Below are 24,787 nucleotides of genomic sequence, written 5' to 3'. Positions count from 1 at the left end.
GAGGTGCCTCTTTCTGTCCTAGTGGGAATTTAGGAAAATTGAGGCAGCTCCACGACAGCCAAACGCTGTCCTGAGTGCATCCCCTGCTCTAGGGTTTTGCAATCCTCTTCCCCTTGGGGATGTGGGGAGAGACAGAGGCAGCGCTGCGGGAAGCCAGGGATGGGGCTGACCTCTTTCCCGTGAGCTCTCAGATGACCACGGCTGCTGTCCCCATGCCTGCCCTGCTTGAGTATTGCTACATACAGCCCTGTGCTCACCTCCCTGCTCTTCAGGAGCAGCCCCGCACGGTGTCGGTGTCCGGAGGAGGCTGGTCCCCACCACCCCCATGGACACAAGGTGGGAGCATGGCCCCAAGCCCATCCTGCCGCCCCAGGATGAGAGCACGGGTCAGTGCCCCCACAGACATCGTGGGGACAGTTCAACGTGACAAAGAGCTCGGGGCCATCGGCACACCGAGTCCTTCAGGGAACGGGGCAGGATGCAGTGGGGGCCACGAGCAGCATGGCCAAGGGGAGATCGATTTGGAAAGGGGGGGGAGGCCTCTGCCTCTCCGATCTGTGCCTGTGGGGCTGCTGGGGGGGGATATCACACAGAGGATTTGTCATTTGGTGCTGCTGGTGACTTCAGAGCAGGAGCCAGGGTGCATTGTCCCCCAGCCCCTCCTAACCAGGCACCACTGAGCCCACGTTGTACTGTTTCTTCTGCTGCCTTGTTGCCCATGCAATGAATGCTCTCTCTGGTTTGGTCTCAGCTTTTTATTCAGCAAAGCAAAGTGAAGGTACACGCTCTTACACATCATTAAGGCAGACAGGAGTGCTGAGCCCCTAATATAAAGTGTGTTTTGGGACACAAGGCTGGCTTTGGTCAGGGCTGGTGGGAAAGAGCCTGAAAAAAGGGAGCTTTCTTGCAAGAAAAACATTTTGCTGCTTTCACGTCCCTTATCCCACTTGCATTTTAGTTCATTTTTCAACCTGGCTGAGCAGGGACAGGGTCAGGGCTGCGCTCAGGGCAGCCCTGGGCATCCTCTCCATGCCCAGCCATCAGGCTTGTACTGATCTCCCAAGGCTTTTTGTCAGCCCAGGGTCAGCTCGCCAGCCCTGGTCCCGTCTCTGAGGGATTGCACTGGCATCAACTGAAGGGAAACCACGACTCCACAGTGAGCAGTAAAGCGGCTGCTCCCCACGCAGCCCCTGATCTCCACGGGATGGCAGGGCTGCTGGGGAGCAGGGCTGGGTTTCGGAGTCCTCATCTCAAGCATGTTGCTGCAGGCTCCTGCTGGGTCAGGTAAAAGGGACGAAGGGATGGGAAAAGGCTGCCAGCCCTCAAGACCGTGGCTGTCTGGTGGGGTACGATGGGGTCAGGAGCAGAGGCAGCTGCAATTTTCCTTCACATCGGTTTTGGAGGCTTTAAAACCAGGAACACAGCATGTATGAGACCAGGATCAGAGTCAGCCTCCCCTTCTCTGTCCCAGAAATGCCTCCCCACCTCCAACAAACACCCTACCTGGAACCCATCCTCACCAGCAGCCCATTGGCTCTGATGGGCCAGGAGAGCTCAGGGTCACCCGGGCCAAGTCGGGCTGTGCTTGGAGCAGCCCCATGGGACGGTGTGATGAGGGGAGCAAACTGAACATCACACAGCCAGTGGCCTCAAATCTACCGATTTCACCCCAAAAGGGGAGGGAAGGCACCATCCCAGTGATGGTACCTAAGCATGGACACAGTCTCTCCCCTTGCGCTGGGTGCTGGTGCTCGCCCTGCACGTTGCAGCACCCACAGGCACCATCCAGCCTGGCTGAGGGATGGGGAGATGCTCTGCTCCGCTCTGGGGGTGACTGCTTTGGGTGCAGCTTTGCTCCTGGCGAGAGGATGGTGTAAGCCCACTGCCTCGCTCTGCTCACCTGCACCATCAGGAGTTTTGTCTCGGTGTCCATGTGCCCCTGGGCTGGCACCACTGGCATCTCGGTGCCGCAGAGCTTCTCAGAGCTCAGGGCCTCGGCGATGACGGTGACATTCACCTTCTCTGCAGAGGCAGATGGAGGACGTTGCTGTGACACTGCCTCAGGGGCTGGCTCCAGCTCAGAGCTGTCCCAGGGAGCTGGGGAAGGGTGCAATGGGTGCTATGGGACCAGGAAATGGAGGGAAGAAGCTGGAGAGTAGGGAAGGGAAAGGGGAGAGAGGGGCGCGGAGAGGGAGCTGGGAGGGGGAGGAAAGGATCAGAAAAGTGGTGACAAAGAAGAGTTTTGCAAGTAATCTCGCTGCTGGGCTCTCCTCCCCATCCCCAGCCCTTTGCCGTCCCGTCCGTACCCAGGCTGGTGGCTCGCACGCTCCACTGGAAGGTCCTCTCTTCATCTGCACAGACACAGCCTCTGTACACCCTGCCTGTGCCCGCCAACACCTCCAGCTCCGCTGACTCCACCAGCGTCACCTGAACCTGCCAGACCACGGCCACGGCTCCATCAGCCCCCACCAGACCCCTGGCCCAGGGCCCCCTCCCCGGCCCCACTCACCCGCAAGCACTGCCGCAGGTAGTTGAAGACGGTGGCCACGAGGGTGAAGGCTTCGTGGCGGACCACAGCGTAGGGCAGCGCCAGCTCCACGAAGAAGGGCTTGAAGGCCGTGAGGCTGATGGTGGGGGCCAGCCCCAAGCCCAACGGGGATGTGCAGAACATCCCGGCTTTCCACTCAGTGATGGCGTCGGGCACTGTCACCATCACCTCTGCAGAGCCCCCCTCCCTGCAGGGCAATAGAAGATGGACAGACCTTGCAGGCTGGGTCTGATGGGCAGAGCCAGCAGAAGGAGTGTGCCAACCCTCTTCCTCTAGGTCCTGGGGACCACTGGTGGCCATCACACGCTCGGTGATGTGCAGAGGTACCATCAGTGTTCTTATCTCTTATGGCATCCCTTGCCTACAGGACAGACTGCCCTGGTCTCCCGGGGTCGGTGCTGAGGTCTAAGGGAAGGGGCTGGACACGTCTCAGTGTCTCTCCTGGATACATGGATACTGAACCAGAGGTCTGGGTGCTGCACCCAGAGGTGAAGCTGATGCAATAAGGGCAGTCCCCTGGCTTGAGGTCTTCTGGGGCTTCTTACTCACCCCACAGGGACCAGCTCCCACAGCCACGTCCCCAGGAAATCCACCTGCATCCCTCTGTCCAGCATGACACCGGCCTGCTTATCCTTCTCCAGTCTTGCTCCTGCAAACAGGGACATGATTTGAAGATGCTGCCAGAAAGGATGGAAAGAGGCAGGATGTCCCCACCCATCCTTCTGCAGCCAGCATGGAGCCTGTTACAGTTTATCTCCGCTCACCTTGGGGGTATAAAAGCCTTTGGAAGTGGATGTTTGGTGCACAGCCCAGCTGAGCATTGGTGACAGTTTTCAAACCTGCATCCTGAAACATGACACAAGAGAAAAAAAGCACCATGCTGAAGCCCAGAGATACCAAAACGCCTTTCCATCTCTCTCTGAAGCAAGGAATCAACATGTACTTAAAGCTCCATGCCAGAACAGAGTTCCCAAAGATTGGGACCCCTCGCCATGTTGCAGTGGGAGTGCAAGAGAGGAATATCTGTGCCAAGGAAAGCTGTTGCTTTCCTGCTGTTCCAGGGACAGTTGGAAAAGATTTGGTGGATCTTCTCTGCTCGCTCCATTCCCAAACAGCCCCAACCCCTGGGTTGCTGCCAGTGGGAGACTCACCCCCAAAAAAGCAGGGGAACACCAGACCGATCTATGCTGTTTACTCCAAGCCCGGATTTGTGATGGGAAGAGCAGAGCTTAGCCCCATCACTGTGAACTGCTGCTGTGCCTGGACTGACAGATGCATTTCACGTCTGTCCCAGGCTGGTGAAGCAAGAGGCAGGGCATGTTATTTGGGCAATGTAAGACCATGGTTCGTGAGTGCAGACATGGGCTGGGTGAGGGACCGGGTGCCCCCTGCACCCTGAGTAATCCTTCCTGGGAGGAAGAGGAGCATGAGGTAGGGCTGGAGGGCTTGTACCTTAACCAGGCCATAGGAGCCCGGCTGGATGTCAGACGCCGGTACCTCCCTGTGCCACAGGCTGCGGTGCCAACGTCTCCAGCTATTCCGTGGTACATCAAAACGGTTAATGGCTGGACGGCCTGACATGCCTATGATCCCATTTCCCGAACAGAGGTGTGAATCAGGTTCTTCAACTTCAGCAGGATAGCCGTCTTCAGGAAACATTGGGAGTAAGTTATAGACCTAAACCAAACAAGTGAAATTTGGGTAAGAAAGACATGAAATGCACTTGGCTCAGCTCCAACCCCTTTTGCCCCTGGCATAACCCCAGAGCTTCTGCACCTCCCAGGGCATTGCACTGCTGCTGCCCTGCTGCCAGCCCCAGCCCCTCCGCTGGGACCCGTCACTGCCCCATCTCTCTTCTCCCCAAGAGCAGGGGATGCTTCCCACCACCCACACCCTGTTTTCAAGGTTTCCACCCCAGGAGGCACCACAGAGCAATTCTATGGCTCAGGCCCCCCGGTTGGTAACACACGACCTCCTCTGCAAAGCCTTGAAGTCCGTGGGTGGTGGCAGGGGCTCTCTGGGGGCTCCCAGCCACCCAGGATTCATCCTGCAGGGGCAGCTTCCCCAAGGTCCCCACCGTCCTCCCCCAAAATGGGTGACAATGGTAAGAAACTACTGTCCCTGTTCCCCAGCAGTGAGTCCAGTCCAGCCCAGCACAGAGGTTACTCCAGACTCACCATGCTGGGGTTGAGCTTGACCTTGAGACCGGAGGACCACATGCGTTGATCCACGATGCGGATGGCACACAGTGACCCCGGGGCAGCTTCCACCTTCAGGCGGAGCCGTGAGCCCACCAGAGCCCTCTGCTCTGAGAAGGACAGATTCACCTGGAGAGAGGGGAAGCCTTTGGGTTAGGGGAGAGGGGAGCTGGTCCCAGGAAGGACCTCTGTGCCACAACCTGACCCCAAATGCCAACAGAGGACGGAGAGTGAGGACTGTGATCAAAGCCAGGAGATGGTTTGCAGCAGCAACAGGAATGGTAGAGGAAGGAAAATCCTCCCTGGAAGAGGAGAATCTGGGACCAGCCGGTTGCAGGGAATGAGGAAAGGCTCTGCTGAAGAACAAGGCTCAGTGCCCACATCTCCCCACCGAGCCCGGCAGCAACTCCCTGGACTCCATCAGCCTCTGCTCACCTTGCTGGGGAAGCACTTGGCCACCTTGAGCTCGGTGCTGTCAGCCACCATCTCACCATTGGGCAGCACCGCGTAGCCCAGCACCTTGGCTTTGGGTGCCAGCTCGGGGCCGATGGGCAGCTCCAGGGAGAAGGAGCCTCTCAGCCCTGTGCCGTGGGAAAGGAGGGGAGATGATGAAGACCAGGCAAGGAGAGCAGAGCCCTGCACAGCTCGTCCATGCCTCGGGACCTACCAGCCTCTGCAGGCACCTCTTTCCTGAGGACGGTGGCAATGGTCCCCTTGGCCAGGACCTGCAGAGGAGGAGATGGGAACAAGTAAACTGATGCTTTGTGTGGAACCGGCACAAGCAGATGAAGGGAGGTTGTGGAGGACTCTCAGGGACAGACTATTAGAGCCGCATCCTGCAGGAGGGGTGGAAATGGTGCCCCAAGACCTGACAACTCCAGGGTCCATCCCTGAGTCCTGAACCCAAGAATACCTGCCCAGGGCTGGCTGGAAATGGCTTCTGCTGGAGGGGAAGGCTTAACCCCACACCCCGCACAGTCTTATTCTCCTTGCCTGAGCTCTGCCCTTCATGCAGTCCCCCATCTCTCCCCAGGTGAAAGCTCACCAGGAAGACCACATCCAGACTTTGCAGCTCAGTCCCCACGGTCTTCTTATCAAACAAGTAATCCACCCCAAGCTGCTGGGACTGGCCGCAGAGCAGCTTCTTTTCCAGCCTGCCGATCTTCAGGAAATTTTTGCTATCCGAAGAGGAGGGATACAGGTAGTGAGTGACACTTTTGTAGTTGAGATACTCCTTTCCTTCATGCTCTGAGTCTGGAGGGTCATCCTTGAGCTCACCCTGAAGGGTAGAAATTGAGGCTTTCAGTGGCAAAGATCAGCTCAGCAGCAGAGCACGGTAGGGGTGGAAGGTCACTCTGCAGCTGCAACTGCCGTGCGTTTTGCTGCGATATCGCTGCAGGAGCATGCCAAGAAATGGAATCCAGCTGTGCTCAGCACCCAAAAATTAGAGCTGTGTGCCATCACGGGGCTTGTCCAAAGGACACTCAAAGGGGTAGCCAGCGGATGGCAAGAGGAGGCAGGCATGGCTAAGCAGCACATGTGGGCAGATGTTAGGAACTGAAAAAGCATCCCACAAATATCTGATCTTCTGCCTAGATGGTGAAGGTAGAAAGGAGCCTGAAATTCGGCAGTGAAGTATGAAAACGTTAAGGCAGAGAGAAGGAATTAGAGGAAGAACTTGCAGAACACATCAAAAGTGAGAGTAGCCCCTTTTCCCAGCACAGGAGGAGCACAAAGGATGCCGGACTCTGCAAGGTTTGACAGGCACGGTGTTAACGCAGGGGTAATGAACACGTGCAGCTCTTTACCATAGGATGCTGTGGGTGCAATAGGACCAAATGAGGTTAAGGGGAGGCTGGAAGATTTTGTGTAAGAAATCTTCTGTGATCTTTACTAAATCCAGGGTGCCCGAGAGGTGTGGGACACGGATCACTTACACGCAGGGAGACCTTGTCATTCCAACCAGAGGTGTCCAGCTCGAAGGAGGCTCTCCCCGATGCATCCGTAAGCAGGGGTTTCCTTTGCGTTTCTCCTCCAGCATTAACCACAAGAAGGAATTCCTTCTCCTTCAGGGCAGAGCCATTGGTTCCCTTCAGCAGCATCTGCACTGGGAGGGATGGGGAGATGCTCCGGGCTGGGCAGCAGCCGTGGGGCAGAGGGCAGGAGCGGGAGAGCGGGATTGGGGGTCAGAGGGAGCAGGACTGGGTGCAGCAGGGTGCCGGGGGAGCCCTGCAGGGTGCAGGGACCCCCTCATTACCGTCCCAGTGTAGGGAATCCCAGGCTTGTAGAATTTATCAGTGTTTTCAAAGGTGATTGTGGCCATTTCATGTACAATCATACAGCTTTTGATCGCTGTACGCGACATTCCTGCAGAGAGGAGGGGGAGATGAGAGAGGTGCTCAGCAATTTGTCTTGGTGATTCCCCCCAGGAAAGATGGGTCAGAGTCTCAAACACGCAGCATTACACATTTGCTCCTTACTGCTGTCTTTGCAAGTGGCCATATGAAACAAAGCTGTCCTCTTGCAGGCAGTGGTTAAGGGCAAGTTTGCACAGTGCAAAACCACACTCGTTGGGCAAGAAACACAAAAAATGGTCCTCAGGTGTGATGGGAGCTGTAGCGTTAGCAGGACCATGCTAAGCCAAGATCTGCATGCTACCAAAATACCAAGCTTTACCCCCAAATGCCCTTTTTAATGGCTGCAAGCAAATAGAAGAGGCCACTCGCAGCTGCACTGTGCTGAAAATGGGCTTTTTACTTGACCCTAAGGATATGTCTAACAAGCCCTCTCAGGCAGATAACAACTGTTTATAACTAGATTCAAAGTCAAAAAGACCCGATAAGAAAAATAATTACCCTAGTAGCTCTCCAGGCACTAATCAAGCACACTTACTAGTCTCAGGGAGGCAGAGAGTGGGGGAGGAGAGGTGGATGATGGAAGGATATCTGGGGGTGGGATGTTGGAAAGGAAAGAAACTCCTGATCAGCCTTCAGGACCTAAGGGATTCCTCCAGCAGTCAGGAGTAGAGAAAAAAATGATGCCAAAGCAAGTCAGGCCACAGAGCGGCTGATGCTTATGGAGGGGAAGGGCAGAGACCCTGGGGACACCCGAGCAGAGCAGTTGTGCCAGGTGCCACCACCCCAGGACATCACCAGGTGGCTGTCAGCATGGCTGCGCTCACCGGTCCCCTCCTCCAGCAGCGATGCATAGGCATAGAGCTGATTCTCGTAGTGCAAGCTGGTCAGGTTGAAGGAAGCCACCAGCACCTTGGTGGAGAAGCAGCCGTTCCTTTCCGTCTGAAGGACATAGATAGTCACCTACATCAGCAGCAGCCCTGTGACTGGGCCCTTGAGTGTAATTTGCTGTCATCCTCGGGCTCCCAGCTGCCACTCACCCCACTGCTGTTGCCTCCCTCCATTCTGTCCTGCAACCCTTGGATCCCGTAAACTTGCCCACCCAGGGCTGGTACTGTGCTCTGCCATGCAGCTACCTGTCCCATTCCTGCCCATCCTGGCCCAAGGACCACCCCAAGTGTCTCTGCTCAGCTCCTCTTTGGGATGACTCTGGGTTTGTAGCACTTTCACATGAGGGCTGGATCACCTGGCAATGCCCGAACGATGCACCCAGCCATCAGCCCAAGCACCCCAAAATGGGGAAATATTTCCAGGACCACCACCCATGCGCTTTCTCCCTCTCCTGCTGCCCTCACCTGGCCCCTAAACTCAGCACAGATCCTTGCAGATCCCTCTGGTAAAATACGTTTGTGGGACTGGCACAGCCTGGCCTCAGCCATTCCCCGGAAAGTTTTCCCGGACGGGTACCTGTCAGGAGGGCGCAGGAAAGGGAACAGATGGGGATGCTGCCAGGGGAGCATCACCCCAGGAACAGCCAGCCTCGCTGCTGGGGCTGCTCTCCTACTCACCGCCCACAGACATCCAGTGGGATCTTCTCGTCCTTCACTGTCACAACACGGGGCAGCTGGATCAGTAGTTCAAAGTGGGGCGGCCCTGGGGGTAGAGCAGCAGGGAATGGGATTGTGCTTATTTCTTCCTTCAGGACTTTCCTGCCATCCCATGTGATGGCTCCCAGACACCCCATCCCAAACAGTCTTTGTCCCCACGCACCATAGTTCTTCACGCTGAAGGAATGGCTCTTCCCCTCCACCTGGATGACGTACGTGCCCAGGGCCAGCTTTGCAGCCAGCGGGAAGGATAGTTCCACGATGCCCTGCCGCGGGCTCACGTCCCACCACTCTGCCACGCGTTTTCCGTAGGGATCCTGCACATGGGGACACGCAGCGTCAGCCCTCGCTCACGGGGCTGAAGACGGGGTGTGTGGTGGTGGTGGGCTGACAACCTCAAGGACTCAAGTCACCCTGCATATCCTCGCAAGAAGCAGAGGTTTTTGCCCTGCCATCACCCTCAGAGCGGCCCTGAGGGCATCACCTCTGCAGAAGGAACATTTCCCCCTGGGAGCTGTATTAGCCAAGCTCCAGCCTGGCTACAGCAGCCAGAACTGGCAGGGGGATGCTCCAGCCTGGACTGGGAGCTCAGGGTATTCTCCAGTTTAGGTCAAAGACTTTGTGGCAATAGCCATTGCTGTCTTCATCTGCGTAATCTGTCCCTTAGCAGCATCTCCCCAGAGGACCCCTGTCTTGCAGGCTGACAGCAAGCTGACCCTGAGTGGGCTGGAAATGCAGATGAGGAGCCCAAACCCTCCTCGTAACTTCTCTCAGCACCCGCATCAGGGATGTCCCTGTCCCTTGCTCCTTGTCCCCAGCATCACACGTGCTGGGGCCCTTTGCTCCTCCTGAAGGAGCTGACAGGCTGGTACAGGGCAACAACTCACCTGCACGGCCACCAAGGGCAGCTGCAAAGAAAGAGAGAAGAAGCGTTTAGCATGATCAAAGCACAGAGGGCTGAGCTTGTAGCTGAGCCAGGGGCTGAGCCTGTGGGGTCTGGCTTGATCCCTACAGATCCAGTTGCTGGGCTGGGGGCTCAGCAGGGCTCAGAGCCACTGTCATTGCCTGGCTCCCACTGCCACGTCCACAGCCATGGCGCTGCCTTTTCCCAGCAGCGGGAAGCGAGCACCAAGGCTGCGTTGTGGAAACAGTGTTAGCTGTGGAATCAGGCCTGCCAGCACCGTGTGACAACAGGAGTCTAAAACCAGTCGTGTTATAATGGTGCATAAAAGCTACACAGGAGAGGAAAAGGGAATATTGCATCTCTTGTGCCAGTGCTAAAAGCAAGGGGCTGCACCCTCGGCACTCAGGCTGGGAGTGCTGGGAAGAGCTGTGTCCCGTCCCGCTCCATCCCGTGTCCCTTTGGTGTTTGGGGGATTCCCTCCCCATACCCATCTCCTCCATGCTCGTGAAGGCTGTGTCACTGCTGCCAAGACCGATCATCTTGGGCATGCGGGGATCCTATTGCCTCTGTGCCCCCCCTGCACCCTGACCCCATCTCACCTGCCTGTTGGTGGGAATGAGGTTTTGATCCAAACGGACAATTCGAAACTTCACTGGAGAGAGCAAACGCAGGAGCAGGAGTGAGCACTAGGGCCTGGGACCCAAACTTGGGGATTCCATCCCAAGAGCCTGCGAGCTCTTCCAGCAGCTCCTGCCCCTCACCGGTTTGTCCAGGCTTGTAGACATCCTTGTCTGTCTGCACCAAGGTCCCCAGCTCCAGGGCTTTCACCAGGACTGTCTTCTGCTCAGACACCTGCAGGGAACCTCCCTGGATGGAGACGTGAAGATGTGCGACCTCATCGATCCTTGCAGGAGGGGTAGAAATCTGGCCCCGGGGAAAGAGCAGAAATAGTTGCAAAGCCTTTACGTTGGATGCCAGTGAGACATCATACCCGTCCCCATCGTCACCACCCCATCGCCCCATGAAGGCACCGGGGAACTGGTGTGCATGGGAAGATAACGCAGATACAACCCACAAGGTCTCTGTACATGCCCCATGTCCTCCACTCTTCACCTCACTCGTTGCCCATCCAGCATGGACCCCATGTCCCCTCCCAGTTTCCCCAGCCCGGCTCCGGCAGTGGGTAGGGGATGGATACACCCCTTCCCTAGGTCCTGAGCCCTGCTGCGGGGCCATGACTCACGTTGGAGAAGCAGGGCCAGTTCAGCTGGAGGATATCACTGCCCTGCTCCTCCAGGGTAACATTGGGGACGCCGTGGCTGCTTGCCAGGTGGAGGGTCACCCGCACGGGCTCGTCCAGGTCCATGAGGTGGATGTGCACCTTGCCTGTGTATGGGTAGTAGAGCACGGCGGGGAATAACACCATGTAGTGCCTGGGGAGGAGACGCTTTGACAGTGGAGGAGAGCAGGGACCCCCCCACCAAATCCCAGTGCTCCACTCCACTCCAGACTCTCAAGGTGGGGGCCACTTGGGTTTTTCCAGCCCTGGATGCTCTCTGCAGGGCTATGCCACCCAGCCTTTCCCCCACATCTGCCCAGGCAGGCTGGCCAGTGCACAGACCGGAGCAGAGCCCCCTTTGCCCAAACACCTTGGGAAGGAGCCGAGGGGTCGATCGGCAGAAGGAGGAAGGGCTCTGCTCACCCACTGGCTTGTGTGTGAGGTTGCATCTACACCAAAGCAGCCTGGAGACACCAACCTCAGGTGCAAAGTCCTCTATGGGGCAACCCACCACCCCGAGCATTTCCACCCCGACCAGCGACCGCAGTCACGGCAAAGTTTGTCACACCACTGAGACCAACCACCATCCCACCAGGCACGGACAGGCAGACACAGAGAGGGCTTACGGCTTTGCAGATGCTCCAGCTGTGAGGTATAGGATGCAAAGTAGCAGGCAAGGCAGGGCCACTGCAGACCCCATGCTTGGGGGTCCACGTGGAAGCAAGGTGGTCCCAGAGCCCTTGCGCTGGGTCTTCTTCCTCTCCTCAAAGTTTCACCTCCCTGCTGGCAGCAAGCAAAAGCCAGCGAGGTCCCTGGCTGGGACCCAGGCATCCAGCTAGGACAATGTTTAACCACAAGACCCAAGCTTTGCTGGGTTCAAGGCTCTGGGCAACTAAACCACACCTACCGTGGGCACGTGGTGGGAGCGCTGAGCCAGCTCAGAGCTGACAAATTAAGCCGCACATAGGGAACCCTGGCAGGAAGGAAGGGAATAAAGGGGCTTTCTGGCAGGTGAGTTCTTTCATGTGCACGCTGCCCTTGACCATCTCCACCTGACAGTTCCTGATCCAGTAAGTCGTAACTCGTGGGAAGCCTACTCTCTGTTGATAATACTTTGCCTAGTGGTATCTGTCTGGGCAGACAATTGCCACAGTTTTGCAGAATTTACTCCATAATGAGCCAGCCGCTCCCGAGAGCGGGAACAATGCCAAACCAGAGCGCTGCACCCATGTTTGGCCATGGTTTGCACATCTTATTTGAAGTTGGGAGGTTAAGCCTGCCCACCCTGCTCCCAGAACTCGGGACAGCCACACACTGCATTTCTCCCTGCCCTACTGTCACCCTGGGTGGCTAGGACAGGAGCTGCCGGGCTGGGAAGGAGCCAGCAGAAGCCCAAAGCCCTGCCTGGCTGCAGGGAACAGGCCAGGGGAGTTGGTAGCTGGTGGATGGGTCTGGTTGTGCCATGGTCTGGAAGCCACGGGCAAGTCTCTCCTGCTCCAGGTGGGCATAATCCAGGCACTTCTGCCCTCTGAGGGTTTTGGGCTGTAACGGATGCTCTTTCTGTGCACTTACTGCTTGTCCCTAAGGCAGGGAGGTCTACTTTGGGGGCAGACCTAGTCCACCCCAGTGTAACTCTCACCCTGCCACATTGCTCCTCGCACCATCCAGCGCTGCACCCCATGGAGAAGCCGTGGTGTCCATAGGGATGCTCCATGTGCAGTGATGCGGACACCCAGCATGACTGTGAGGAGACGGATCGCCCTCCCCGTGCTCCCCATAGCACCCGAGGCACAGGGAGGACACCACGCACACACACCACCAGGTATGGACTGTTTAATCTTGCACCCTCATCTCATAGTTCAGCATCAAGGATGCTCTTCCCACACGGCAATATCCTCCTGCCCCCCTCCAAGCCACACGCCGTGCTCTGGACCCTTCCCCAGAGCTGGCTGCATCTGAACAGCATTGCCAGCTTGCAGGACCCTCCGGAAGAAGCAACCCAGCAAGCCCACGGGTGAACCCCACTGCAAGTCATACCGTCAGGGGTGGAAAATGCTGCAGCGAACCCCCAGCCCTGCCTGGCACATCTCTTCCCCCTACCCAGTGTGCAGGCAGGAGCCATCCAGGCAGATGCAGCTTCCTACCCAGGGCCAGACACAGCGCCAGGATTCGGGGAGACAGGTAATGCCTGGGGAGGGGATGCACAGTCACAGTAAGGGGGTTTTGGAGACACCTTGCACTGTTTTCAGGGTGCTGATGGGTCCCTGCACTGCTCTGCTTCCCCTTGCACCGGGGCACCATCCTGCTCTCGCAGGCTGCTGGGGTGGTGGCAGGTCTGGTGGACACAACCGCAGGGGACAAGGGGACAGCACGGCCCAGCCTCTGGCTGTGCCACCTCCCTTGCATCCCCAGCGGTTCGGTCCCTCTGCCTAATTGCTGGTCCCGGTTGTGTCTTCCTTACGCTGCGAGCTGCCCGTTCCCCTGCCAGCACCGGCCCCAGCACAGCGTGGGAGCGGAGGCTGCTCAGCATGCTGGTCCCCACAGTGATTTGCGGACATCTCAGCGAGGGCATCAGCCATGGCCTGGCGGACGGTCTCTGTCAGTTCAGGGACATCCTTTGGGCTCAGGCCCTGGGTTTCTACCTTGGGGAGGATTCGGATGGTGCACGTCCCTGGAGAGAGAAGGGAAGGGCCAGGGATGCTGTTAGACGAACCCACCAGGAACCATCCTCCACCACCAGCTGCCTCCCCACACCTCAGTGTCCCACAAAGAGACCTCCAAGCCCCACCTGCCTCATCCCCACTGCCAGCCCTGCCTTCCAGCAACTGGGCTTCTTGCCTGTCACTTACCGGAGGTGAATTTCTTATCCTTGGAGCTGAAGAAGTCCCGGTATGGGGAGATCACGACGGGGAAAATGGGAACCTGTAGGAGATGGAGGGTCAGGGGTGTCCTCCATACAGACCCCCTCCCCAGGTGGGACTCCAGCTCCTGCCGTGCCCCAGGCTTCAGCAGTTCCCCTTCCCCTCCCTGGGTCCTGCAAGGCAGGGTGCCTGTCTCTGCAGACCCCAAAAGACCCTAACGACCCCCATCCCACTGCCCCAGGGTGCATGCCCAGCCCACTCCATCAAGGGCAAGTGGAGGGAGAGGATGGCCTTACCTGAGCCTGAACAGCCAAGTGGAAAGCCCCACGCTTGAAGGGCAGCATGGATTTGTCCTGGTTCCTGGTGCCTTCAGGGAAAATCAACACTCGGAGCTGTACGGGACAGGGAGACATGTGAGCATGGACCCCGACCAGAGCACCCTGGGATCTGCTACGTCAGTCCTCCCCGCACCCCCCTTACCCCATCGGTGTTTGCTCCCCGACTCCCCCCTGCTGCCAGCGCCCCCCCTCACATTTTCACGCCGCATGATCCTGGCCGTCTGGGAGATGACATTGATTGCATCTTCTCTTTTGTGGCGGTCGATGAAGATGATGCCACTGAGCCAGCAGGCCCACCCCACGGTGCCCATGTACATGATCTCCTTCTTGGCGATGGGCACACAGCGGTCAGGAATGACCTCCACCATGCCTGGAGGATGGATGGGAGAGGAAAGGATCCATTCCTGCCCAGTGGCACCCAGAACCAATCAGCCCCGTGGCTGTAGTGACCTGGCATCATCTTCCATTGTCCCAACCCTCTCTTCTCTGCAGCACACCCATAGTCCTGAGCTCCTGCCCCACCAGCTCTTCTGGCCTACAGATTTACAGGTACACATTGCCCTGTAAAAATTCTGGTGCTGGCCTTGCTGGGACCCCTCCAGGGTGAGCCTGGTCCACCCCTGCAGCACCCCAAAGGCTGCCCATCCAGTGATGAGCCCCCCGCCCTCCCTTGCACGTACCCATGAGGTCAAGAGAAGCTTGGTGGTTGCAAACTATCACATAAGGCTCCTTGATGTTCAGATGCTCAGAGCCCCACACCTGCATCTTGATGCCATAGAAGTGTTTGAGGGGTAGGATCGCGGCACGCAGAAGCCTAGGGCAGAGGAACACGTGGGGAACAGATCAACAAGGGGGGGGGCTGCTTGATTTTTTCCAGCCCTTCACCATCATTCAGGGAGCAAGGTGCAAGATGGGCCAGGCTAGATCTGGTCTACATGAGCAAATAGCATGTCCCAGGGTGGATCTGTGTTCGGTCTCAGTGATGCTTTGCTTTTCTAAGGACATTTGTAGCCTGCATAGCTTAGAGCTAACCTTGTAGCCAGCCCCAAGGTGAGACGAGCTGCTGTCTCAGCAGTAGAAAGTCTGCACTGGAGCTGCTGAGGAAGAAGAGCAGCCAGCACAAGCTGGTGGGAGAAAAAGAACAGGCTTTTTGATGTCCAGAGATGATGGGAAAGCAAGAAGAGAAGGGATGGGATGTCTGCCTGCAGCCAAGGTTCAAATCATCACATCCCAGTGAAGACAGATGCCTCTGGCCAGGTGAGCCTCACCTGAGGCTTCCCCACATGCACAGCTGGATCTGTGTGTGCAGGCTGGAAACCCAGACAACCAGGCTTGCAGCCTGCGCTGCAGATACCTAAAGCCAGAGGAGCTGGATTGCAGCCAAGAGGCGCTGAGCCGTAGACGGATGAGCACTGGTGATGGACATGCAGAGGAACAGTCTTGAGACAGACAGGTCTACAGGGATGCAGAGGTCTCCAGGGACTGTCCCTGCAGAGCAGCCAAAGGGCAGCACTGCGGGCACCAAGCTTTGTTCTTCAGGTGGAGGGGGAAGAGAGCAAGGAAGCGAAAACCAACTCAGCTTCATTCGTTAGAGAATATCCCAAAGAATAGCTTCACTGGACCTGCAGTGTCAGGAAGAGATGGAGGTTTCATCTGTGCAGATGGAAGGGGGAACAAGGAAGAGTGGTGTCACCATCCACGGAGGGCTGGACAGGAAGGTTAACATCAGGATGGCAGCGCTGATGAAGGGTGATGCTTAGTATGAGAATAACAAGAGGAGTGGAGGGAGGATGGAGCAACGGGGATTGCAGCACCCACAGTGGAGATAAAAAGCTGGTAAGCTTTCTGTGTTGAAACGGGGCACTCTCCAACCCACAACACGAAGAGTACCCATGCCAGGGTCCACACATCTGGCGGCGATTGGTCCCAGGGACCCCACAAGGGACAGGGCTGTCAGCAAGAGCTCTCCACCAGGGAGAGATGAGAAGTTTGGGAGGAGACAATAGAGGCAGGCATGGAGGGAGAAGGAGGCATGATGTTTAGAGGGTCTGTTGTATCAAAAGACCACCCATGCCTTGGGAAGTGCAGGCTCAGAGATCCCTGTGTCTGCAGGGAAGCAAAACACTTGTGGCAATGCCCCGAAGCCAGGACTAATGACAGGAACGTGCTTCAAGCCGGAGGCTTTGTGATTTGGAGCCTGAGAAGGAGACAGAGCTGGGCGTGCTGCTTCAGCAGAGGATGGCTGCAAGGTGTCGGTGGGACAAGATAAGGCAGCGTGAGTCACTGCTGCATCACGCCAGGTATTTGCACTAAGCCGCGAGCATTTGCCACAGGGCTCAGAGCACCTCTGGATGCGTGCATGTGTGCACAGCATTTCTGCACAGAAAGGACAAGAGAGAGGCTACACAACGGACTGATAACATCAAACTTCTGACCACACTCCTGCCAAGGGCCCAAAATCCATCAGCACAAATACGTGATGGCTTGAGCTCAGCAAATACCACAAGCTCAGACATTTTTCACTCTGACATAATTATATCCCTTTTGGTATGCTATCATGCCCAGGAATCCAGTAACAAGATTGCAACACCCTTGAAAGCAATCAGACCTTCCTCTCATGTTGCACAGCGATGTTATCTCAGCTGCCACCACTCTTGAGTACAGCTGACAGCACCAGCGCGCGACTCGCCAGGACATGACTGCGCCATGCCCGACAGCTGACGGCACTGAGACAGCCCAAAAGCCCTCTGCCAAACCGTGGTCCCCAGGTCTCCCGCTGAGCAAGACCTGGCTGTTCTGCCAGAGAGACAGCAATGGGTGTGCGTTTGCATCCTGCTAATGATTGTACCTCCAACCTTTGCCACCCGCCCCCCCCCCCATCACCCACCCAACTGACGACCCCAACATTGCGATGACCAAGAACGATCCCTTTTATGCTACTTCATCCTCCAGGGACCACTAGTCCCAACCCAGCTGGCCACCTCTGTCAAAGCGTAACCCTCCCTGGGCATGGCCAGCACCTCTTCACCACACCACAAGATGCAGATGCACCCTTCGTTGCCACATGGACATGACCACAGCCCTCACTGTAGCCCCAGGGCTCAGCCACTGGCCGTAACATAGCTGTGGGTATGCCCAGAGAAGGAGAGAGCGTGCGTCCACAAGACCACATGAGCTCCTCCATCGCAGCCAAGCCCCAGCCACCTCCACATAGGAAGCACATCCCCAAGCTGTACTCACTTCATGTTCTCCACGGAGCGTCCCCGAAGAGCCGCAATGGGGGACAGGAGGGTGGCCATGGCCACGATCCAGCAGTTGAAGAAGGCCACCTTGCAGAAGTAGTGGAAGGTGGCATTGTGCCGATAAAGCAGCAGGGCTGCCAAGGGGAGGAGGAGCAGCAGCCCGTGGAACAGGACCACCTCCATCGTGCTGCCCCAGCAGGAGGATGCTGGGGAGCTCAGCCCGTGTCCCTGGGAGCAGGGCAAGTGGAGCAAGGGATGCTGAGGAACGTGGCAAGTGAATCAGGTGTATCAGCAGAGCAGCGAGTGGGCGTTCAGGGCTGGTCCGGGGGAAGGTGCTGTCTGTATCTCACCCTGTACAAAGGCTTGAGGATGGACTGGTTCAGATGGGAGGAAGGCTATCCCACCAAGGGTGGAGAGTGGTGGTGAGTCAATGCCAGGGGCCCTGTATCACCCAAGGTGCCGCTGCTGATAAGTGCCTTCCTGGGCTGTTAAAAGCCGTTGCAGTGCTTCCGACTTGTTGCAATCAGATCTGTTGCCCATCAAAAAGTGTCCATGCTCTGGGGACCTCTCCTGGCCACAGGGACCCCAACCCTTGGAAAGGGGGATCTCAGCTGGTAGGGGCAGCAGGAGCTGGTTCTGGTCTGTGCCCATCACCCTGGCAAGGCTTGTCACAGATCCCTGTTGGCATCACGGCTAATCCCCAAACCTCACCCTGGAGAGTGTTAGATTATTGGAAAATATCTCCCTGCCTGGGTCTGCAGCAGGCATGTGGTGCCAGTGCTCCCTGTCTCCCTGATCCCACCTGAATTTGGGCTGCAGGGGACTCTCTGCCCTTCCCCTCCCAAGGCACAGCATCCATCACCACGGTCCAAGCAATGTCACAGGGATCTGAGCCCTGCAACCCGCCCTGCTTCCGTCCTGGGCTGAAGGAGATGCCAGCCCTCGCCCCAGTTGGCAGCCAGTGGCTGCATTGCGTTAGATGTTTACATAGGTGCCATTAGCACACACACAGGGCTGTAATTAGCCTCTCCTTCCGCTCTGTTGCTTTCACACCGGGCACGTAGGATCCAGGCCAACTCTAGGTTGCCCTGCAGAAACTCTGGTCTTGCTTTTAAAAAGCAAGCGCTTGTCATTGCAGAGATAACTCTGGCCTGGCCTCAGCCACCAGCAGCATCTCCCAGCCTGGCTGTTCCATGTCCCAAGCCCTGCCAGGGACATCTGCATGCTGCTGCCCAGACCCATCAGTTCATCTCTGACCCTTGGGGCATGAGCCTGAGAGCAGAGGGCTCTGCTCACGCCTTCCCATAACAACCCCAGCAGGGCTCTGGTGCGAACAGTCCCATTATACCATGCTGGGGAGAGGCATCACATCACCTGGGTCAAACCCAGCAGCCCTGCCGCTCATCTGGCACAGCCTACCTTCAGCAAAACCACTCTGCATCTCCCCTGCTCTATTCCCCTCCGTGCCCAGGGCTGCTCTTTCCATCCACAACTTCTCTCTGTCCCTGCTGATGTGGGTGCGAGCAGATGCCTTTGGGCTCCTGGCTGTGTGATGCTCTCCATGCTGCCAGCTGAAGGGTGCCCTGGTTCAACCAGCGTGACCCAGAGAGGGCTCCAAGGGTTGCTTCCACCACGCATGTTGCAATCCCCGTTGCTTCATCCTCCCATTATTCACATATTCAAGCTAAGATTGGGCCATATCTTGAGCCCACCCTTCCTGTCCACCCTGTCCCGAGGTGACTCCTCTCTTCCTTCTTCCCTTTCTGTCTATATGGATGTGGAAACCTTTGTGCACCAGCCTGGTCTCCCATCAGACAGCTCAGCTTTTGGATGGTCTCCTTCACTTCTGCTCTTGCTGCTCTGCCCAGCCAGTCTCACAGCCTCTCAGGGTGCTCCCAGCTGAAGGAGATGAGCCTTCCTGCCACAACTCGACATGGCACTTTTGCTCCACGTTGGGGAGCTTCTTCTCCAGTTTCAGCAGGAGCCAGGCTGAGCTTTGCTGCAGGGGAAGATCTGCCTGTGCCAGGCTCGGGGAGGATGAGCCCTCCTTTCTGTAGGGACCCTAGAAGAGAGACAGGGCAGTCCTCAAGCCCAGTGGGGGCAGAAGGAAGGAATTTAAGCTGCGACTGCCTGGGCACCATCTTTCTGCATGCTCTGAGCTCCAGATGACCACCGGCCCTGAAGTTTCCTGCTAGGAGCTCTGCTCTTAAGGGAAAACCTCCCGACAACTGGCCTGTAACCCCACTGGGGTCAGAGCAGGGCTGTCGCCCCTAAGTGGGGTTGGGGAGGCAGCAGAGGCAGGGGACAGCTTCCAGCACCCAAAATGCATCTGCCCCTTTTTTCCTGGTGAGCACAGGGGACGCTGAGCCATAGGGAACCCCACGCTCACCCATGCTGCATCCCCTTTATCAGGCTGCTGCCCTGATCACATCCCTACCAGGACCAAGCTGCAGATCCAGCTTTCCTAATGCTGTGCTCAGCCAGGAGCATCCCACTCTGCTTCCCATATTGTCCTAGCACCCGAACCCGCACCCAACCGCAACCCCCCAGGTGCAAGAGGCTCACACTCCCCCCACCCACCCCCCAGCTTGGAGGGAGCCCTGCACTCAGGCAGGAAGCCAGCAATCTGGGTAATTACAGATGCTTAATTAGTGACAGCAGGGTGCTTTCTTAACAAAGCAAATTAATTACAGGCAATGTGCTGCATTGAGATCTGAAGGGACTAATGAAGACCAGGACCACCTGGGCTGGCATTACACTCCCCTCCACCCATCGGGACACAGCACAGCCAGTGCTGCACAGTCCTTGTGGCTTGGCAGAGACATTTTGTCCAGCCAGGACTGGGATGTCACACCTAACCTGCTGGGCATGAGCCCTCTGCAGAGCATGGAGATAAAGCCTGTCCCTGTTTGGGGTCACCCTGTCACCTGGGGTTTGGTGACAGGTTTTGTGACAGCCCCTGCATTGGGGTGACTCGCGGGGAGGAAGCGAATGTGCCCAGCAAAATGCACTCTGTGAGCCACCCCGAAACTATGGGTATCATGGAGCAGCCATGCTCAGCACCTGCAGGATCTTCTGGGATTGAGTGCTGGGACATGCAGGAGAAACCATGTTGAGAAGCAGTTGAGCTTACAGCCTCTCCTCCACCACATCGTAGTACTCTGCGGAGAGAAAAGGGGACCTGGAGGATGTGCAAGGGCCACCCCCAGGATCCAATGGATGGAGGGAGCAAGGAGGGCTCAGCCTTTCACCAGGGGCTGCCCGGACACTTGAGGGTGAGATGTCCCTGTTGAAGGACATGGGGAGAACGTGTCTTTACCCGATGCCGGCGGGACGTTGGGTCCCACAGTCCCCGTGGCGCTGGGTGGTGGAGGGGGGGGCACTGCGCTGCTGGAGAGGAACAAGGACAGGAGTAAGTTCCAGCCTGGCATTGCCCCTTGTGTCCCAGCTTGGACTGGAAGTCCTGTTGCACCAGAGGCCACAGGGACACGCATGCAGCCCTGTGCCGAGTGGCACAAAGCAGCACCCTTGTTACTCACAGCTCCCTGTCCTCAGCTAATGAGCCAGTGCCCAGGTACCGCACCGCTGCCGGTCCCTGATCCTGTGCCGGGACCGGCCACGCCAGGACAGGAGTAGGACCAGGGTAGGGGATGTAGTGATGGTGGAAAACCACAGCCTCCTCTTCCTCTCCGGTCTGCAAAGGCACCGCCATCGCCTGCAGGGAGGAACAAAAGGCAGGGCTGTGCCAGGACCCTTTCAGCAGCCGTCTCCCTAGGGCACTGCTCCCCAAAGCACCAGCGAGAGATTTCCCATGGAGCCACGCTTGGCTGCGATGCTGCCGGCATGGTTTGGCTTTCCCAGGGTCTGGCTTTGTGGGCTCGATCCCACACAAAGCCCCGTGGCCGGCCAGCGTGGGGACCTGGCTTCTAGGCAGCCCCACGGCTGGGACCTCAAAATGGTACTTGGGAAGAGCACGTTTGATCTGGCCACTGAGATGCGACAGGCAGGGTCCAGTCTTGGCTAGCATGGTGAACTGGTGGGCGCTGGGCGGGCAGCATGGGAGGGTGCATGCCTAGAGATGCCAGCTGGCAGCGAGCAAGGCAGCTGCCTGCAGCCCAGTTTTTGCCCCCGCCGAGAAAGCAGCATTTGTTTCCCCCCACGGAGATGAAATGTTTAATATGATTTTGGTTCGAGATGGACTTTTAAATGAAAGCCCTTGCAGAGCCATCCTGCCTAATGAATAGTGCTCAGCCTCGCTGCTCAGCCGCCGCAGCCCAGCGCTGTGCCGCAGCACCCTGCCTGCGCCGCAGCACACAGGGAGGATCCTGGCTCTTCCCAGCTGGGCTGAGTTGCCTCTGAGCAGCCTGGATGTGATCTGTGCTGGCAGAGCTGAGGGTCAAACCAGCACAAAGAGCCCCAAAACCCCAAGGGGCTGCAGAGCCTGGATTGAGCCGGGCTGAGACCACACAGCTTCTGTGCTGTGCCTGGAGGGGTTCTACGCTGTGCCAAATCAGGACATGGTCATTCCACTCTCCTGAGCGGCTCTGGAAAGGTCCCTTTGTCCACTTCTTTGGTCCTTTTGGTCCTCTTTGGTCCTATAGTCCCTTTGCCCACCCAGCATCCCTGACCCTTACCTGGGCAGCAGCTGGGGATGGCCCGAACCCAAAGGACGTCAGTGCCGATACAGCCAGGCTGTTCATCACCACCTGGTGCATTTGGGAGTTTTGAATCATCATCAACTCGAATAAATCTGCCAGAGAGTAAGGGGCTCTGCGTCAGAGAGAGATCAGACCAAGGGCATGAGAAATGTGGCCATGGGATGAGTGCCTGGAATGGGGCGGCACCGAGGCTTGTCCCTGTGCCCAAGCAGTGGGAGCTAAGCCAGACTCCCCCCACCCCAATTTGGAAGGCCCATGTGGCATTTAAAAATTATTTTGCTTGGATAAAGCTTTAAAATAGCCATATTTCAGCCTTTTCTTCTTTGCAATGTGATTAAACATCTGGTCTGGCTTGCTGAAGGCTGCTCACAAAAGGTGATTAGTGGTGCTGGAGGCATCAGACTTTCCACCCATTTGGAGGAGAATTGCTCCAGTCCTGGCAGCACTCAGCGGCTTGGCAAGCCTCTGCCTTGGCACCAGACGGCAAAGCTGGTGTCCTCGGGGTGACACCGCATGGGGACCATGCCAGGGTCAGCTCTGCTTTGCACCACGTCATGCACGGGGGGAGCTCAGAAACCCCCTTAAGGAGGCAGGAGCTGGGGCTGGACCATGGGAGCTGATCCCATCTCCATGCCCAGGAGCAAGCACCTATGGAGCTGGGTCCAGGAGAGGAGCAGGCTGGGGATGCTCGGTGTCTCCCTAGCCCCTGCCTTGCTCCGCACGAGGAGCTGGGACCCAGAGCGGCCGTGCACGTGCAGGTTAGTGTCCCAGTCCCCTTGGCTGGATGCCCAAGCCATGGGGCGGCTGCTGAGGGCAATCTGGCTGCAGAGGAAGCATAGCGTCTGGCTCTGCATCCCCGTTAAAACATGCCCATTTGCAGCAGGCGTGAAATTCCCCTCCAAAAGGCCTGTAAACCTGTCGGAGGGGCTGCCTCTGAGATCTTGCTGGTGTTGTGCATGAGACCTGTGAGCCCCTCTTAGCTGAAGCCTGGGTAAAAAAGGGTTTGGGCATCCCCATGCCCCATGTGCCAGATCCCAAAATGCTTTTACAGCTGCAGGGATGGGGTCCCAGGGCACCCAGGCGGCAGCTGGCACTCCAGTGAGGAGCATTACAGCACAACCCGGGAGGTGGCCGGAGCCGGAGCCGCAAGGAGGGAGCGGGCCAGCAGCCAGGCATTGAACCGGGAGGAGAAAGCGTGCGAAGGGCTGGCAGCTCTTAATGGATCCCACCCGTCCCACTGGAAAGGCAGCCAGCCCCCACTGCAGCGCTGCGAGGGGCCGGGCTGGGGTCTCTCCGTTTTCTTTCCACACCAATTTTCAGCGTTCCCTTTCCTCCATGTATTTTTAAAGACAGCTCAACCTTGCCCCCTCCCCACAATGCTGCACAGCTTCGCCCATGGCATGTCCAGGGACCACAAGCCCCCCTGTCTCTGCTGTCTGTTCCCCCAGTCCAAATTGCTGGATCCTGGGTTGCACAAAGTTGGGTGAAGCCCCTATAGACAGATGGTCTTAGCTCCTGCCTGCACGTCCCATGGGGGCTGGCCCCTGTCCCACCTAGCGTGGCTAAGGAGCCTGTATCACCCTGGCTTTCCCTGGTGATGCTCCCTATGCCCACGTGAAATGAGGTTTTGTAAAAAAAAAGTGGATTTCAAAAAACAGCCCAAAACCATTCCCTGAGAGCATCCTGGTGTGGCCAAAGCCAGTCCAGAATTCAAGGCTGGTAAAAACCATCAAAAATCACATCCCATGGGGCAAAGCAGCCATCAAAGCGTGGTGTGGCCGGCCCTGCAAGGCTGCAGAGGGTGGGCACAGCCCCCCTGCCTGCCCCTCATCCTGAAAAGTCTGAGAAAAAAGAAGAGGATTAAGTTAAGCTGGTTTTAACTCTGATCTCTAGGACATCTACCATCACGCACCTTCCCGGACGTGCGGGGGTCCGGTGGCGGGGGCCAGGGCAGCCACGGTCCCGGGAAGCTGCTGCAGAATCATCACTGGCTGCTGGGGCACCGGGACGGCTCCATGGGGAGATCGCTCGGGTCGGATCTGAAAGGCAGGAGGGGAAGGAAAATCCTGGGCATCTCTCACTCTTGGTTTAATTTAGTGCCCTGTTAGTGTGGCAGCTGGGGACAAGAGGGGACAGGAGCTGGTGGCAGGGAGGAGAGCAATGCTGGCCCCGGGGGGAGCAGGGAGGAGAGCCTCGGAGCGGGGGGGTGGCTTGCACTGACACCTATCTTTCTGGGGGTGCAGCCTGCAAGCCTGGATGAATTGCATGCCTGGCAAGTCCCCACACCTGGGGACATGTCCCTACACAGAATTGGCCTTCCCAGGACCCCAGGGTCTGCAGGGAGGCATTTTGCAAAGAACAGCTTCGCTGCCCCAGACCCCAGCACCCACCCAAAAACCCGACTCCAGCCCCTCTCTCCTCCAGCCCCATCCCATTTTCCCCACCCTACCCTTGTCACCCCTAACTGTCCCATAAATCCAGAGACAGAACTGCTCTCCAGGGCTTACCCCGTGTGGGATGACATAGGTCCCTGCTGAGGTGCCTCCCCAGACCCCATGGGGGTCCCTTGTTGCCCCCACCTCCATGGCTTGGGCAGACACGTGGGCGATGGGGCGAGCAGAGCTGCAGCAGGCAGCAGGGCTTGTTGCTATAGCTGCTGGGGCTAAACAAACCCTCCCTGGAGGTTTGGCCGACGGAGGAGCAGCCCTGGGCTGGTTTTCCCTGCAGTATATCCCCAGGATAATCCCCACACACTGCAAAAGGCTGTGGGGCAGGGATGGCCTGTGCCCCCGATGGTA

At 57.5% G+C, this 24,787-nt stretch overlaps 3 protein-coding genes across 3 annotated transcripts; all 3 read right to left on the bottom strand.

Moving 5' to 3' along the window:
- Positions 1–740: 740 nt before the first annotated feature.
- Positions 741–11,731, bottom strand: LOC126038993 (alpha-2-macroglobulin-like protein 1). Its single transcript, XM_049801522.1, has 22 exons — positions 11,517–11,731; positions 10,855–11,044; positions 10,373–10,535; positions 10,211–10,263; positions 9,595–9,615; positions 8,871–9,024; positions 8,669–8,753; positions 8,456–8,567; positions 7,928–8,042; positions 7,004–7,113; positions 6,684–6,848; positions 5,792–6,025; positions 5,414–5,471; positions 5,182–5,327; positions 4,726–4,875; positions 4,001–4,225; positions 3,313–3,394; positions 3,098–3,197; positions 2,510–2,735; positions 2,307–2,433; positions 1,901–2,022; positions 741–1,404 (listed from the first exon to the last, which is right to left on the bottom strand). Exons 1-22 carry the CDS (start codon positions 11,588–11,590, stop codon positions 1,387–1,389), a joined length of 2,730 nt encoding a protein of 909 aa, XP_049657479.1. The 5' UTR covers positions 11,591–11,731; the 3' UTR covers positions 741–1,386.
- A 1,588-nt stretch (positions 11,732–13,319) lies between these two features.
- LOC126038487 (1-acyl-sn-glycerol-3-phosphate acyltransferase alpha-like) lies at positions 13,320–17,588 on the bottom strand. Its single transcript, XM_049800251.1, has 6 exons — positions 17,330–17,588; positions 14,770–14,903; positions 14,284–14,459; positions 14,048–14,143; positions 13,740–13,812; positions 13,320–13,561 (listed from the first exon to the last, which is right to left on the bottom strand). Exons 1-6 carry the CDS (start codon positions 17,512–17,514, stop codon positions 13,320–13,322), a joined length of 906 nt encoding a protein of 301 aa, XP_049656208.1. The 5' UTR covers positions 17,515–17,588.
- Positions 17,589–20,460: 2,872 nt separating this feature from the next.
- PRR29 (proline rich 29) lies at positions 20,461–24,574 on the bottom strand. The gene is made up of 6 exons (XM_049800750.1): positions 24,497–24,574; positions 23,902–24,028; positions 21,966–22,081; positions 20,871–21,046; positions 20,651–20,721; positions 20,461–20,492 (listed from the first exon to the last, which is right to left on the bottom strand). Exons 1-6 carry the CDS (start codon positions 24,572–24,574, stop codon positions 20,461–20,463), a joined length of 600 nt encoding a protein of 199 aa, XP_049656707.1.
- Between the last annotated feature and the right edge of the window lie 213 nt (positions 24,575–24,787).

The sequence above is a fragment of the Accipiter gentilis genome, chromosome 5, assembly GCF_929443795.1.
Source record: "Accipiter gentilis chromosome 5, bAccGen1.1, whole genome shotgun sequence".
Lineage (NCBI taxonomy): Eukaryota > Metazoa > Chordata > Aves > Accipitriformes > Accipitridae > Astur > Astur gentilis.
This window is presented reverse-complemented; position numbering and strand designations above follow the sequence as displayed.